General features: G+C 40.6%; 1 protein-coding gene across 3 annotated transcripts in view; it reads right to left on the bottom strand.

Annotated features, from left to right (window-relative positions):
• dnah9 (dynein, axonemal, heavy chain 9) overlaps positions 1 to 12238 on the bottom strand; it is a 117576-nt gene that overhangs the window by 34790 nt on the left and 70548 nt on the right. For 2 of the 3 annotated variants that reach the window (XM_026315462.1, XM_026315464.1), the window contains 9 exons: positions 11699 to 11779; positions 10524 to 10703; positions 9733 to 9963; positions 8584 to 8778; positions 7364 to 7483; positions 5681 to 5869; positions 4521 to 4756; positions 4311 to 4433; positions 3459 to 3663 (listed from right to left, as the gene is read on the bottom strand). In XM_026315462.1, coding sequence (XP_026171247.1) covers positions 3459 to 3663; positions 4311 to 4433; positions 4521 to 4756; positions 5681 to 5869; positions 7364 to 7483; positions 8584 to 8778; positions 9733 to 9963; positions 10524 to 10703; positions 11699 to 11779 — 1560 coding nt within the window. The remainder of the gene's footprint in view (positions 1 to 3458; positions 3664 to 4310; positions 4434 to 4520; positions 4757 to 5680; positions 5870 to 7363; positions 7484 to 8583; positions 8779 to 9732; positions 9964 to 10523; positions 10704 to 11698; positions 11780 to 12238) is intronic. The other variant, XM_026315463.1, reaches the window with a different exon arrangement.

Below are 12238 nucleotides of genomic sequence, written 5' to 3'. Positions count from 1 at the left end.
TTTATTGAAGTTTCTCTTAATAGAAGCCTCTGCAACCTTTGAATTGTTGTAATTACAGGAAGGATGGGATGTGGTGAGATGTGCCTACCCCACCGTTGTCGATGACTGACAGGCTTGAGTGGCATGATCCCTGACAGATGAGGATAATACTTTTCTAGTAGTGCTATTTTTCCCCCCCTGTGTAATCACCGGGGAGCTGGAAGGTTCCTGTGGGGGAGTTGGGGGGGTGCTGTTCAAACTCCCCTGCGGCATAATGTTCCCATGACAAAAGACATGCTTAGCTCTGATCATGCCAGGGGTGTAGATAGTTTAAAAGATCATACTGCTTAATTGCTCTTCTTATGACAGTATTTCCTACTGCAGTGATGAGAGGTATTTTACACTATTGTTAAAACTAATTGAGCCTCTGCCTTGTTAAATCTTACATGCCCTGAATTTGACATCACCCACTCTATAGTTGAAAAGTTCTCCTCTGCCAAAATTGCACAGGTATAGGATTTGTGGCATTTTAAGGAAAGCCCTGACATGCGTGTGTTTCGTGTGCAGAGGAAAAAATACAGAATTGGTTTGAGTGGTGGACATTTAACCGGGGACATTTGCCTGTATGAGTCAACTGTGACCTTCTCCTCGCCCAAACTCAGGGCACTTGAGGGGAAAGCTACCCATGGTAAGACTTTCCCAACTGGATCCATTAATGAGTCAGTTTTAAATGACCTGCTTTCCTCTGGCACATTGTACTAGTAATTACCCATGCCTAGGAAAAACAAATAATTAACCAGTCAGCAGAACGGCCCAATTGGGATTAAAATGAGATATTACATTTATCATTTTTAGGCAAATGATTACTGAGTGCCATAGAACAGTCCTGCTACAGTAATTTGGGAAGTGAAGCATGTTATCTCTTATTAATGCCAAAGATCTGGGTAAGAATTGTGCCAAACCAAATACTCATTCAGATGCATAGGCACACACTCATACACATGCAGGGAGGACTAGGTGGGTGACTGACTGCGGTAAAAGGTTGTAGACTGATCCCCCTGTGCACTCTCCAAAAAGGCAACTTGACATTTTAAGCTCCTTAGCCCGTCATTGGCTCGGTTAAATGAGAGCTTTCACCCAGTAGTCATCTTACGGCTCAGTGGCAACGCTAACCTCATTAAAGGTATAATAGCACCAAGTCATTCAAAGAATAGAAACAGGTACAGCCAATTTGCACTCCACTATCAGTCTGGTGATTGTTATCAGTGTGGGTTGTTTACTGACAACAACAAGCCATTCAGCACTTGATTCTACAGGCCATGTTTTGATAGGAGGGTGCTTGGAGTGTACACAGCGATCCCCCCTGCCACCCACCTTCAACTTCCAGTGTTAATTAAAATAATAAATGAGTTCCAGAACTTTTTTTCCCCGTCACCCTCCAATCTCAGTGAAATACTAATTAAACAAGCTTCATTAAATCACATTTCACTTCTTCTCCATTGGACATTGCTGAGAAGACATAAGTTTGAAAATATCTCTGGCATTTTTCCCCGTCTGTTCATTTATTTTTAAATTTAAAAATGCTGCTTTGTCCATGAATAAAAGCTTACAGGTTTCAAGAAAGAGCTACCTAGAGGGGCTCGACACATTCAACAATGCCTCCAGAAAACCATCAATATGTAAATAGGATTGTGTGAGAGTAAATCAGCGTGACCATTAAGATAGTTCCCACGTTATCTTCCATTTTGATCTCTCAGAGACACCGCCACTAGCCGAATGCATTCTGAATTAAGAGGGATCTCTGATTTTCCCTTCCATTGGCAAACAGCTGCATTTAAGGAACGGTGGAAGTGTGGCAATGTCTAATTGCTGTGGTACAGTAGCTACCAATCAACTGCAAACAGCTGACGTGAAAAGAGCAGACCACTGACAAGTTGAGCACGAGGCATCATTAGGAGCTGGAGCTTTGATCAAGCCAATTTTCATTTAATTTCAAACATTTACATTCACACCGTGGAACGTACTGTTACTATCAAAACTATCTGCTGCTCATTACTCCTTAACAGGCGACCATACAGCTGCCAGCAAGCTGCTGCACAACATACCAAGCTGGCCATTAACAATGACCAGCACTGACAGCTTAAGGCTCCAGCTGGTGACAGCAATGCTCATCGACAAAGTGGAACAACAGCTTTATCCGTCTCAGCCAGAGTCGAGGGTCCACATGACACACAGCCATATACTACATTAGGGGTTAGGATGAAATATCTGCTTCTCCTTCGATGTTAGAGAGGTGGATGTGGATATGTGAACATAAATAAGTCGGCCAAAGTGATAAAAAAAGGTGAGACTCCCTTAAGCATAGAATCAAGACACAGTTACACAATTGCGTTAGCTTGATGATAAGTGGCAGTGTCACAGGAACAGTACCCAAGGTGATTGTGACACAATGGCTTCAGAAGTTAACACAATTTTTTTGATTTAGGATTTACGGACTACGTCATGTATTCTCTGTGGAAGCTACAAGGCTTGACATTAAAAAATAAATACTTTTTATCAAGTGATTTAAGATTATAGAAAGCCCAGTTAACCGGTTCATAAAAGTATTTGGATTCTGTACTTATGACTCTTTGATGGTTATTGTGTGTTACATCCTATACATTGTCTGACAGAGTGGTGATTACTTTTTCCATGGTGACCATGTTTTTTAGATCTCTTAGTAAATATGTGTGTGTCCTCCTTTCTATAGGAGTCATGCTACATCCATGCTACAACAGCTGCAATAAGAAATGTGTTTATTGGAATATGTTAAAAACAATCTTAATGCCTAACTATTCAGTAGTTGTAATACTGACTGAAGATGGGGTAGATATATGTGCAATTGCTTTTAATTTAACATCACTTTGCAAAGCGTTTAAAATGGTCATTTAATTTCCCCTACATTCCACATAGACATGCCATGTGAACAGTGACAAACTCAGACACACTTACACAGATTAATACAGCCATGCAAGGTCCCAGTCTCCCTAAGTGAGGGCCCCAAAGCCCATAGTTATCACATATCCACTTAGTTTGCTGTTAATCAAAGGCACCAGCTGATTGTTTCAGAATCAAAGAGTGCAGACCTGTAGCCCCCGGTGGTGTTTAAAGACAGATGGCGTTTTCTTGCCAATGTTTAGTGTTAAAGATGGATAATGATGAGTCTAGAGTGCTGTGCCATTCTTCTAGAAGCTCCAACTGTTTCTTTTAATTACACCTGCACAAAAGAGATGTTAGGAGAGGCACCCAAAGAGTCCAGTGTAAAGCAGCTGTTTGGTCCATGATAGCACATGAAGAGTCTGACAGATACTGCTTTCATATCTGCTCAGGTTCATGTTACAGATCAGATAAAAAAGTGCTGTGACAAAAGTTATTTTTTGTTGTTAAACAGAAGGTGGTAGTGTTTCTTTTTGCCTCCTGTGACACTCTGACCTCCTCACCTTGAGCTGTTCCAGGTCAGGTCTCTCCATACTGACCACGGCAGCCAGCAGCTGGTCCTCCAGACCATCCCTGGTCACTGTGAAATTTATCAAGGTGCACTGAGCCTGCAGCTCTGGCTGGTAATGAGGGCTGGCAAGCTTGGTGTGTAGGATGAGGCGGAAACTAGGGTTGTACTCGCACTCTTTGTCTCCAATCTTTATGTACCTTTGTGAGTAAGTGAGGAATAGACACTTTTGAGGATTGAAAATTGCTAAGTAGTAGAAGTAAACATTCTGAAATGGCAAGATGAGACCAAATCATCATCAACGACAATGCTTTTAATACATCTGGCAGTTCTTTAAGAATGTTGTGTCATTATTATTTAAAGTGTAAGGCTGATGTTCATTTGTTGGAGACTATTTCCCTTGGCAGATTAAGTCATATTTACTTTATTTGTTAATATAGGAGCAAAATGAGCTAATGATCCAGCACCTGCCTCTCAAATGCAGCTATGCTTTAACCGGTGTTGGCTCCTGTAAGGTTTACTCTAATGCTGACGTTCTAACATTTTTTAATTTGGTATTCTTTTCTAAACTTTAAAATAAAGTATACATTTTTTTGTATGTGCTGAGTTAGCTCAAATGTATACACTGCACCTCTGTGTATGGTATGAGTTCAAGTCGTGATTAGATTAGACCATCCTGTTGGTTCTTTAAGTTAGAGTTTGGAATGAACTCCGTAAGAAACTCATATACAACTGAAAAATGGCTAAATTGGGGTTTGGAGAAAGTATCAAAGCAATATTGAGATTGGATATACATCCCCACCTTTCACAAAGAAAATCATTTTGTAATATTTGAAGAGCTTCTTACCTGCCCTTTTTAATGGTTTCTCTGCCCAGCAGAGGTCCAAGAACAGGATCCAATGTTTCCTCCAAGTTCTCTATCAGAACCACATCACCTGCTGCCAGTGCTCTCTCTATGGCATCCAAGTATCTTTCAGGGCAAAAGAGCCACAAGTCGTTTGTTAACACCTTGTCTGAAAAAACAGCCTTGTGCACCTTTCACCATAAAGCTCCTTACCCTCTCTGTCCAATGCGGATGACACGCAGGTCCTCGCCATATTTATTTTTAATCCATTTGATGCCCTGCAGCTGGGGATCCACCATGAGGGGCCAGCGCTGGCAGGAAGTAAGAATGGTTGCGTTCTCAGTGGACATCCTGTCGGCAGGCAGCCCCTCATTCTGCCACGCTGCAATGTCAGCGTCGTCAGTCAGCATGATTAAAGGGTCCAAGTCAGGGGTCACGGGGATGGGAACCTAACAAACAGCAAGTAAGTGTAAGGTTATAAATGTTTTTCCACTGATGCAGTCTTAAAATTAAACCATGCAAGGCTTCTGATTCCATTTCCCAATGAACCTCTTCTCCACATAAAAGGTGTGTGTGTGTGTGTGTGTGTGTGTGTGAGACACTGGAATTATACTTAGTGGTTATGGCAGTGGTTATAGTGATTGGGTTTTGATTTATAGTTCACTGTTTGAATGTACCTGTTTATTGCACCACGCAACACTTGGCTAATGTTCTGACCATCATCATCAGGTTTTACTGTGCTTTTATTACATACTCCACTGTTGTTGTGATTACATTGTTTTATTTACTTTGTGAAATATAGCAACAATGTTTGCCTGGTTTTATCAAAATCCAAAGTGATTATGTTCATCATATTTTTTAGATTACGGAACCCTTCTTCAATGTGTTTCACACTGTCAAAATTATCATCAATATTACATCAAGTTAAATAACAATAAGCAAAACATATTTTTAATAGGGACTTTGAAGAAAAAATAGTTAAACACAACATTTTCTTTTTCCAACAGTCTCTTGTTTCTATTCAAAACACTGTACTAAATGCCCTAACATCGCAGATGAATGGTCAAATGATCAGACAAGCTCCCAGCTTCACCTATAGCTGCACAGACAACCGAAATTAAAGCAAGAGGGCGCAAACTCATGGATGTATTAAGAGAGCTGGATAAGGTGCTGCCACCACTGGATAGTTGTGGTACTACAATGAAAAAAATCATCCATGGCTCAAAAAGCATCTTCCCACAGATCATCAATGCATCCATTTCCATACGATTTATCCTATAGAGGGCTCATGTGGTATCCCTATAGCTGCTGTTGTTAAAATCATTAGCCCTTAGAATACAAGTATAAATTATAATTATTCTAAGGCCACCCACCTTCAGCTGGCTGAGATAAGGCCTCCAGGAGTTGTCCATAAGCTGGAGCCTGTAGCGTTTAGTGAAGTAACCCAGGTAAGAAATGAATGCAGTGATGAATAGGACATCCCCACACAGATTCCTCTCCTGTTTCCTGAAGTTTTCTACAGCCTCTGCCCAGCGAACATTCTCTGATGCCAGACCTCCCACCTGAAAGACAGGGACAGACCCAGAGCACACAGATTTACTGCTGTACATTGCTACCCTATTGCCTGTGGGGCCCAGTAGAGCCAAATCCAAATTAATCTGTGTCTGCAGTTATCAATGCACAGACTCATGAGCACCAGGAATCTCCAGGACCTTGCAACCCCTGCTCCCTTCAAGTCCTTTTTTATTAGGTTTTCATATCCTTTATCACCTCTTTGCTTGTGTACCAACACTTCCACTCTTTCCTGCAACAATGATTCAATATCTCTTCAGGGATCAATAAAGTTCAACTTAATATCTTGTATCTTCTAAATTTGAGAGGCCCTGCACTTACAAACTGCAACTTTTCAGCGTGTATCATGGTAACCCTGTGTACTTGAACAAGTTGATTTCCATTGGTATTTGTGACTGACAAGCAGATGAGTATAACATCTCAACCTTTTGTTGCTCCTGTCAATCTATACCCAATAAACCATGACAAATGTAATGAAGATATGAGTTAGAAATAGCACTGTCACCTCAAAGCAGAAGGGATCCAGGTTAAAATCCCACGTTTGGGGTCTTCGTGGGTTTTCTCCGGTTACTTCCCACAGTCCAAAAGACATGCATCTTGGACAGCTTGAGGTTAGTATAATAGTATAATTGGTGACTCTAAATTACCCATAGGTGTGAACATGTCAGCCCTGTGATAGAATGGCAATCTGTCCAGGGTGAACCCCTCCTCTCACCCAGTGTCAGCTGGGATTAGCTCCAGCTTCTCTGCTCTGATAAGACATACATTGAACTCTGTAGGCAGACAGGTCCTGTCTGGACAATACCAGGTCCATCACCTGACTAATACTGTCCTTACAGTGAAGCCATTTTAGAATGTGTGTATAAACACAAACTTATACAATATAGGTGTTATGCAAAAGCTGCTTTCTGTCCATTTCATAGAAATATCTAAATATCTGTATCACATACTGATTCAGATTTACAGCTTGTGTGTGTGGAGCTTAAGTTGGAATTTGCTGGAAATCTTTTGTCCTATTTAATTTTTTAATTCATAGTTATCATATTTACATTACATAACAGTGCTGCAGGAAGTAGTCAGATCTTTAAAGTAATAGCTTCTGTGTGTGACTGTAGTCCACTGACATTGGCCATGCCAGTTTCCCGTTTCTATCTAGCTAGAGTGAAAGTGACGGACAACTAAACTGAAACTGAGACATTATGACACCAGCTACGGCCCTCCACTTAAAGGACTCCTGTGGATTGCAGCGATATGCAAGATCACCAGAACACATTTGATTTTACACTAGGTAGGACACATAAACTACAAGCAGTCTAGTTTTCTAAACAATCTAGCTGCCTATGAATGATAGCTATTTCAGAGCTGTAATAACTCTGGTCAGTAACAGCTTAGCTAAGAGTCAAGTGGCAAGTTTGCCATCTATACTGTATGTTAAGAGGGAGCTGATGCTGAGCTCCATGTGACCCCACTGTGGCCCTCCTCACCAGTCGATTGGCCAGGGAAATGGTGCGTGCTGTGGATTCTGCTTCCTGTTGGCACTTGAGCTTGTCTGCTACGGCTTTCTCAAACTTGGCAGTCAGCTTGGTCAGGTTCTCATTAAGGAGCTAATAGGCCGCACACAGACAGACACACACAGAAATAAAGAAAAAGTAGTGTTTGTTAAAACCCAGTGTAGTCATAAAGAAGCCCCAGTAACAAAAATGATCGAAGTTTAAGAAAGAAACTTGGGAGTGTGTGAAAGTTGGGTAAAACCTATTCACTTCACTATGGATTTATTTGGCATATCAAAGCAATTAGCAGAAGGACAAACAGGATTAATCGGTGGTGGAGAGGCACACAGGTTCAGTAGATTAGTTTGAGGATTGCTAATTCCCCTTGGCTCCGAACTCACACTCTGCTCAAGCGATCTGACGAAGGGTTGAAAAATGACAGCGAGAAGACAGCAAGAAGTCATGCTGGATCTTATTAAGAGTCGTCACTCTACACTCTGCAGGGTTTGATGTAAGCAGCCGCTGCTATTGCAGTGTCCTGAGCACTGTGCTCTGCCGGGGCTCTGACATTCTGATGTGCTGAATGTCAAACACCACTGAGAAAGAATTATTTACAGCTGCTTTTAAGAATAGGGCTTTGGGCTGATGGATTTGGTTTTGGATTAATGAACAGTAAAGTCCTTTAATGGCACTTACACCAGCTTTGTAGAGATGAAATGCTGGTGGTATATCATTATTGGCAGAGCTCATGTGTCAACTGTCACTCAAGCCTTGATAAAATAATTCATATCCTGAATTTTGACTTCAGCTTATAGCCTCTGGTTGTTTTTATTTCTGTGGCATCAAATTCTTATTACACTGCATATCTTCAGGGTTTGACAGAGTTCATACTGACGTCTCAGAAATCTTTTATACCCATGTGCTGAGATTTCTGGTTTTCACCAGTCGTTTTACAGCCCACGATTTTCTACAAAAGTCAGGCACCCAAGTAAAGTTTTAAGATACTTGTTAGTGTTTGTAACTGTACCTTCAGTCAAAGTGACTTGAAAACAAGAAAGGTAAGTCCTTCCTTTAATAAAATGGTAATATAAATTCAAAGAATACATCCTTTGGATTTCAGATATTGAAATTGTGTTTTTAAATAGACACTTATAGACACATATAGCAAAGAAACTTTTCATTTCCTGTGGCCTCAGTCCAATGCAATGGCTTACATTGATCTTGTTTTTGATGGCAGCCAACTTCTCCTGTGCAGCAGCCAGCTCTGTGTTGGCCTTGCTCAGAGCCTGCCTCTTAGGCTCCACCTCACAGTAAACCTCATAGAACTTGACAATGTTTAAAACCCAGGAGCACAGACCGGCTGCGGCATACGACTTGGTGGCCACCAGATCTGGCTGGAAATCTGGATCCTGAAGAGAGCCAAAATAGATGAACCCACATGTGCACAAATGAAAAATAAAACACTGATTTCATGCTCTATCAAAACCTCGAATCCATTTACAGTCTGGTCAGTGGAAGCTCAGACTGAAGGCTGAAAATGCACTGCTATGTAGACAGTCGTGCATTTCCTTGAAGCCAGTCTAGGTAAACAGGAGTAAATGCAGGAAAAACACAGGATACTGTTGAAAGCAAAAACAAGTTGAGAGTGATGAGTCGGTAAAAAAAACGGTACCCAGACTGAAGCAAAACCAGAGCCCTGAGTGTTTATGATTTCAACTTCTTATTTATAAGAGAAGGACTGTGCTATTTATTCTTTCAAAAGTTATATTGACTTATTTAAGATCAGAAGGTCAGTGGGAGAGTGCAGGATCTGCATTTTTTATGTCTTATGAAGTTCTGTGACGAAGTTTACTGGGTAGATTAACTGTCCCAAAAATGCATTCAGTTAAAAGTACAACAGCTTCTCTGTCTGTTAAACTGTTTGGTTGACAAGTCTAAAAAAAGCTTATTATAAAGACAGTTCTAAAAGTTACTAAGACATGCTGTTGAGTTTTCTTCATAAACATGATTTAACATTTGTTTTTTCACCACCACTTTTACAATTAAGACATATAAAATCAGAGTAAACTAAATGTGAGGTGCACATAGTGAATTTAAACTGAATTTGGCTGCACTGTCATACCTCGTCCCTGCTCCACTGAACTTCTAATCAGGGCGGCTGTTAAATTTGTAACGCCTAATTAACTGGTTGATTTTCTCTGGCTGTCATTTAGATGCTCAGCAGCTATAATGTGCCACTGTCATTGTAATCACGCCCCTGCTAAATTTATGACTTATTAGTTAAACTTGCTGAGCGGCAGACATTGCACACTGCGCATCATTACCATTGACTTTACTTAATAAGGGCTAATTGAAATGCTCACCTGCAGGTAAGGCTGGATAGCTTTAAGACAAGCCTCTGGGATGTTTTCTTTGTTGAAGTTTATGAGAGAGTCCAGGAATGTGTCCACTTTGGCCATCATCACCTTTGCAGCCTTCCAGCTGCGATCCTTTGGGACTTTTCCACCGGGTGCCATTAGGACCATGACTGCTGCTGTGACGTTGGTCACTGCTGCCACCGGAGAGCCAAATGACTTCAACTCCGTCAGGTTGTTCTGAAGCAGGGAAGAAAGGGGGAATAAAGAATGAAAAATCAAAGAGCCATGATTTAATTGAGTTTGAACTATCTCTGTGGTCTGCTGGGGAGAAAAGAGAGAAAAAGGAAAGGATTAAAATAAAGGAAAAGGAACCTGTGCTGACTTTGAGAGGACAACAGAGAATTCTAATTAGGGCATCTTTAAAGAGTTCTAAGCAGTGATTGAACTGTCAGTTCTGCTTGTTTGAACAGGGAGCACCTTTTAAACACAGAGGGTGTTTTTGAAAATCCCCCAGGCTGCTTATAAACCTACACAGGATACAAGGATGAAGCAAAAGACGCAGAACATAGAGGAGACATTATTTTAGCAAAGACCTGGCTAAATCCTGTGATTCAATAATCTTTTATACAGTTCAAGGCCTGTGTGGACATAACGTATTCCTCTGAAGTTGGGAAAATGAAATCAAACAAAAAAAGAACATAACCTCTCTTATAAAAGTAAAAAGCTGAGAGAGGGAGAGAGAGAAGTATGATGGAGCAAATCAATAAGACACAGCAAGGGATAAGAGAGTAACTGACCTTATTAAGAGTATTAAGGGCATCCTGAGCAGCTAGGAGAGCTGGCTCAGCCTTGGCTAAGTCCTCTTCACAATCTCTCTGCTTGCCACTTACAACCACAGCAATAGCTGCCACCTTTTGCTCTTCCTCATCAGCCGTCGCCTTCTCCTTGGACACTTTCTCAGTTTCTATCCCGACCACCTGGAGAAAGCCAAAAAGGATTTATTGCTGGGTTAGTGGTTGTCACAAATCCCATGTAGATCAGTCTGACTTCCTGTTTGATTTTGATATCATGTGGTGTGTTTACATTTTGTCAAGTTACTTCCTGTGAATCAATTATCCCCATGCATCTAGTTAGTCTAGTTCAATCAGTATATATACCACAGTCTGTTCATTTGTCATTTGCCAGTTTGTCTGTGCATTCAGTCAACTTTACCAGTCGTCATTTATAGTCACCTCTGTCTCTAGTGCATGACCACTGTTATGTTTGTTTTAGATTACGATTTCTGCCTACCGTCTAGGATACCTTTGCCGGTATAGCCTGAGATGTGGATTTTCTGCCTGTTTTCTGACTATGCTTTGCCTTACCCTTGTCGGACACTGTTGTCTGGCCTTATATTAATGTTTTTATCTTAAACGTCAAGTTTGTCTGTGGCTGAGCTTTTGGATCCATCAGTCTGCACCTTTACGGTGGTGCAGATTTAGTAAAGTGGCTTTATTTATACAAACTACATATGCCACTAAAAATCCACACTAAACAAACTGTTGAGTAGGAAACGTGTCGCATGCAGAAAAAACAGACAAGCATCATTAACATTAATGTTTACAACTCAGACCTATTAGAGATTAATCTGTAAGAACAGCACCAGCCTAAATCCAGCTGTCCTACATTTAAACAAACAAATCCTACATCCAACAGAAATCTGTCTGTGGATTATCCAAACGGACAAGGACATCCTCACTGGAAGGACAATCTGTCACAAAAAAATGTTTGAAAATGTCGGCATCAGTTATTTTGATTTCAATACCACATGTGAAGCTTCATACTTGGGTCACAAATCGTAGACGTCACACAACCTGGGTAAATAAATCCAAGCTCTATTGTACATATCCTTACAGGTACTGTCAGACAATACCAGCACTTGAACAATTATACATTTACTGTATTTTTAAAGAAAAGGAGCATATGGTCTTGCCTGAATCAGTTTGTCAGCATCTTCGTTCTTCTGCTTGAGTTCCACTTCTTGAGCAGCCAGCTTTGCCTTGAGCTCATCCACCTGTCAGAAGATGCCACGTGAGGTCTTGAGGTCAAGAGGATGTACAGTAAGTAGCTGATACTACAGCCAAGGCTGGAGATATGGATGAATGATCTGTAGATCATAGTCATTGGACTGGAAACAGTCTTTCCCTGGTCAAAATTCAGTCTGTCTTTAATTCAAACTTAAGAGACTTTACTTATATTTAAAATATGATAATCGTGAAACAATATGTTTTTCCATGCATTGCTAAGCATTGGTGTATAAGTTGGTTAAAAATAGATAAATAATCTATATCCATATTTACACTGGCTCCAATCACTAGAAAATGTATGTTATTTTAACTCATTCTCAAAAAAAAAAAAAAAAAAAAACACAACTTCCCCAAATTGTTGGAAAGTGAAACAAAAATGTCAATTCTTCATTTACACAGAGGGAAATAAAAACACATGCATGATTATAAAGGGGGTAGCCAATGCA

The sequence above is a fragment of the Mastacembelus armatus genome, chromosome 19, assembly GCF_900324485.2.
Source record: "Mastacembelus armatus chromosome 19, fMasArm1.2, whole genome shotgun sequence".
Classification (NCBI taxonomy): Eukaryota; Metazoa; Chordata; class Actinopteri; order Synbranchiformes; family Mastacembelidae; genus Mastacembelus; species Mastacembelus armatus.
The sequence above is the reverse complement of the archived record's forward strand: the minus strand, read 5'-3'. Positions and strand labels throughout refer to the sequence as shown.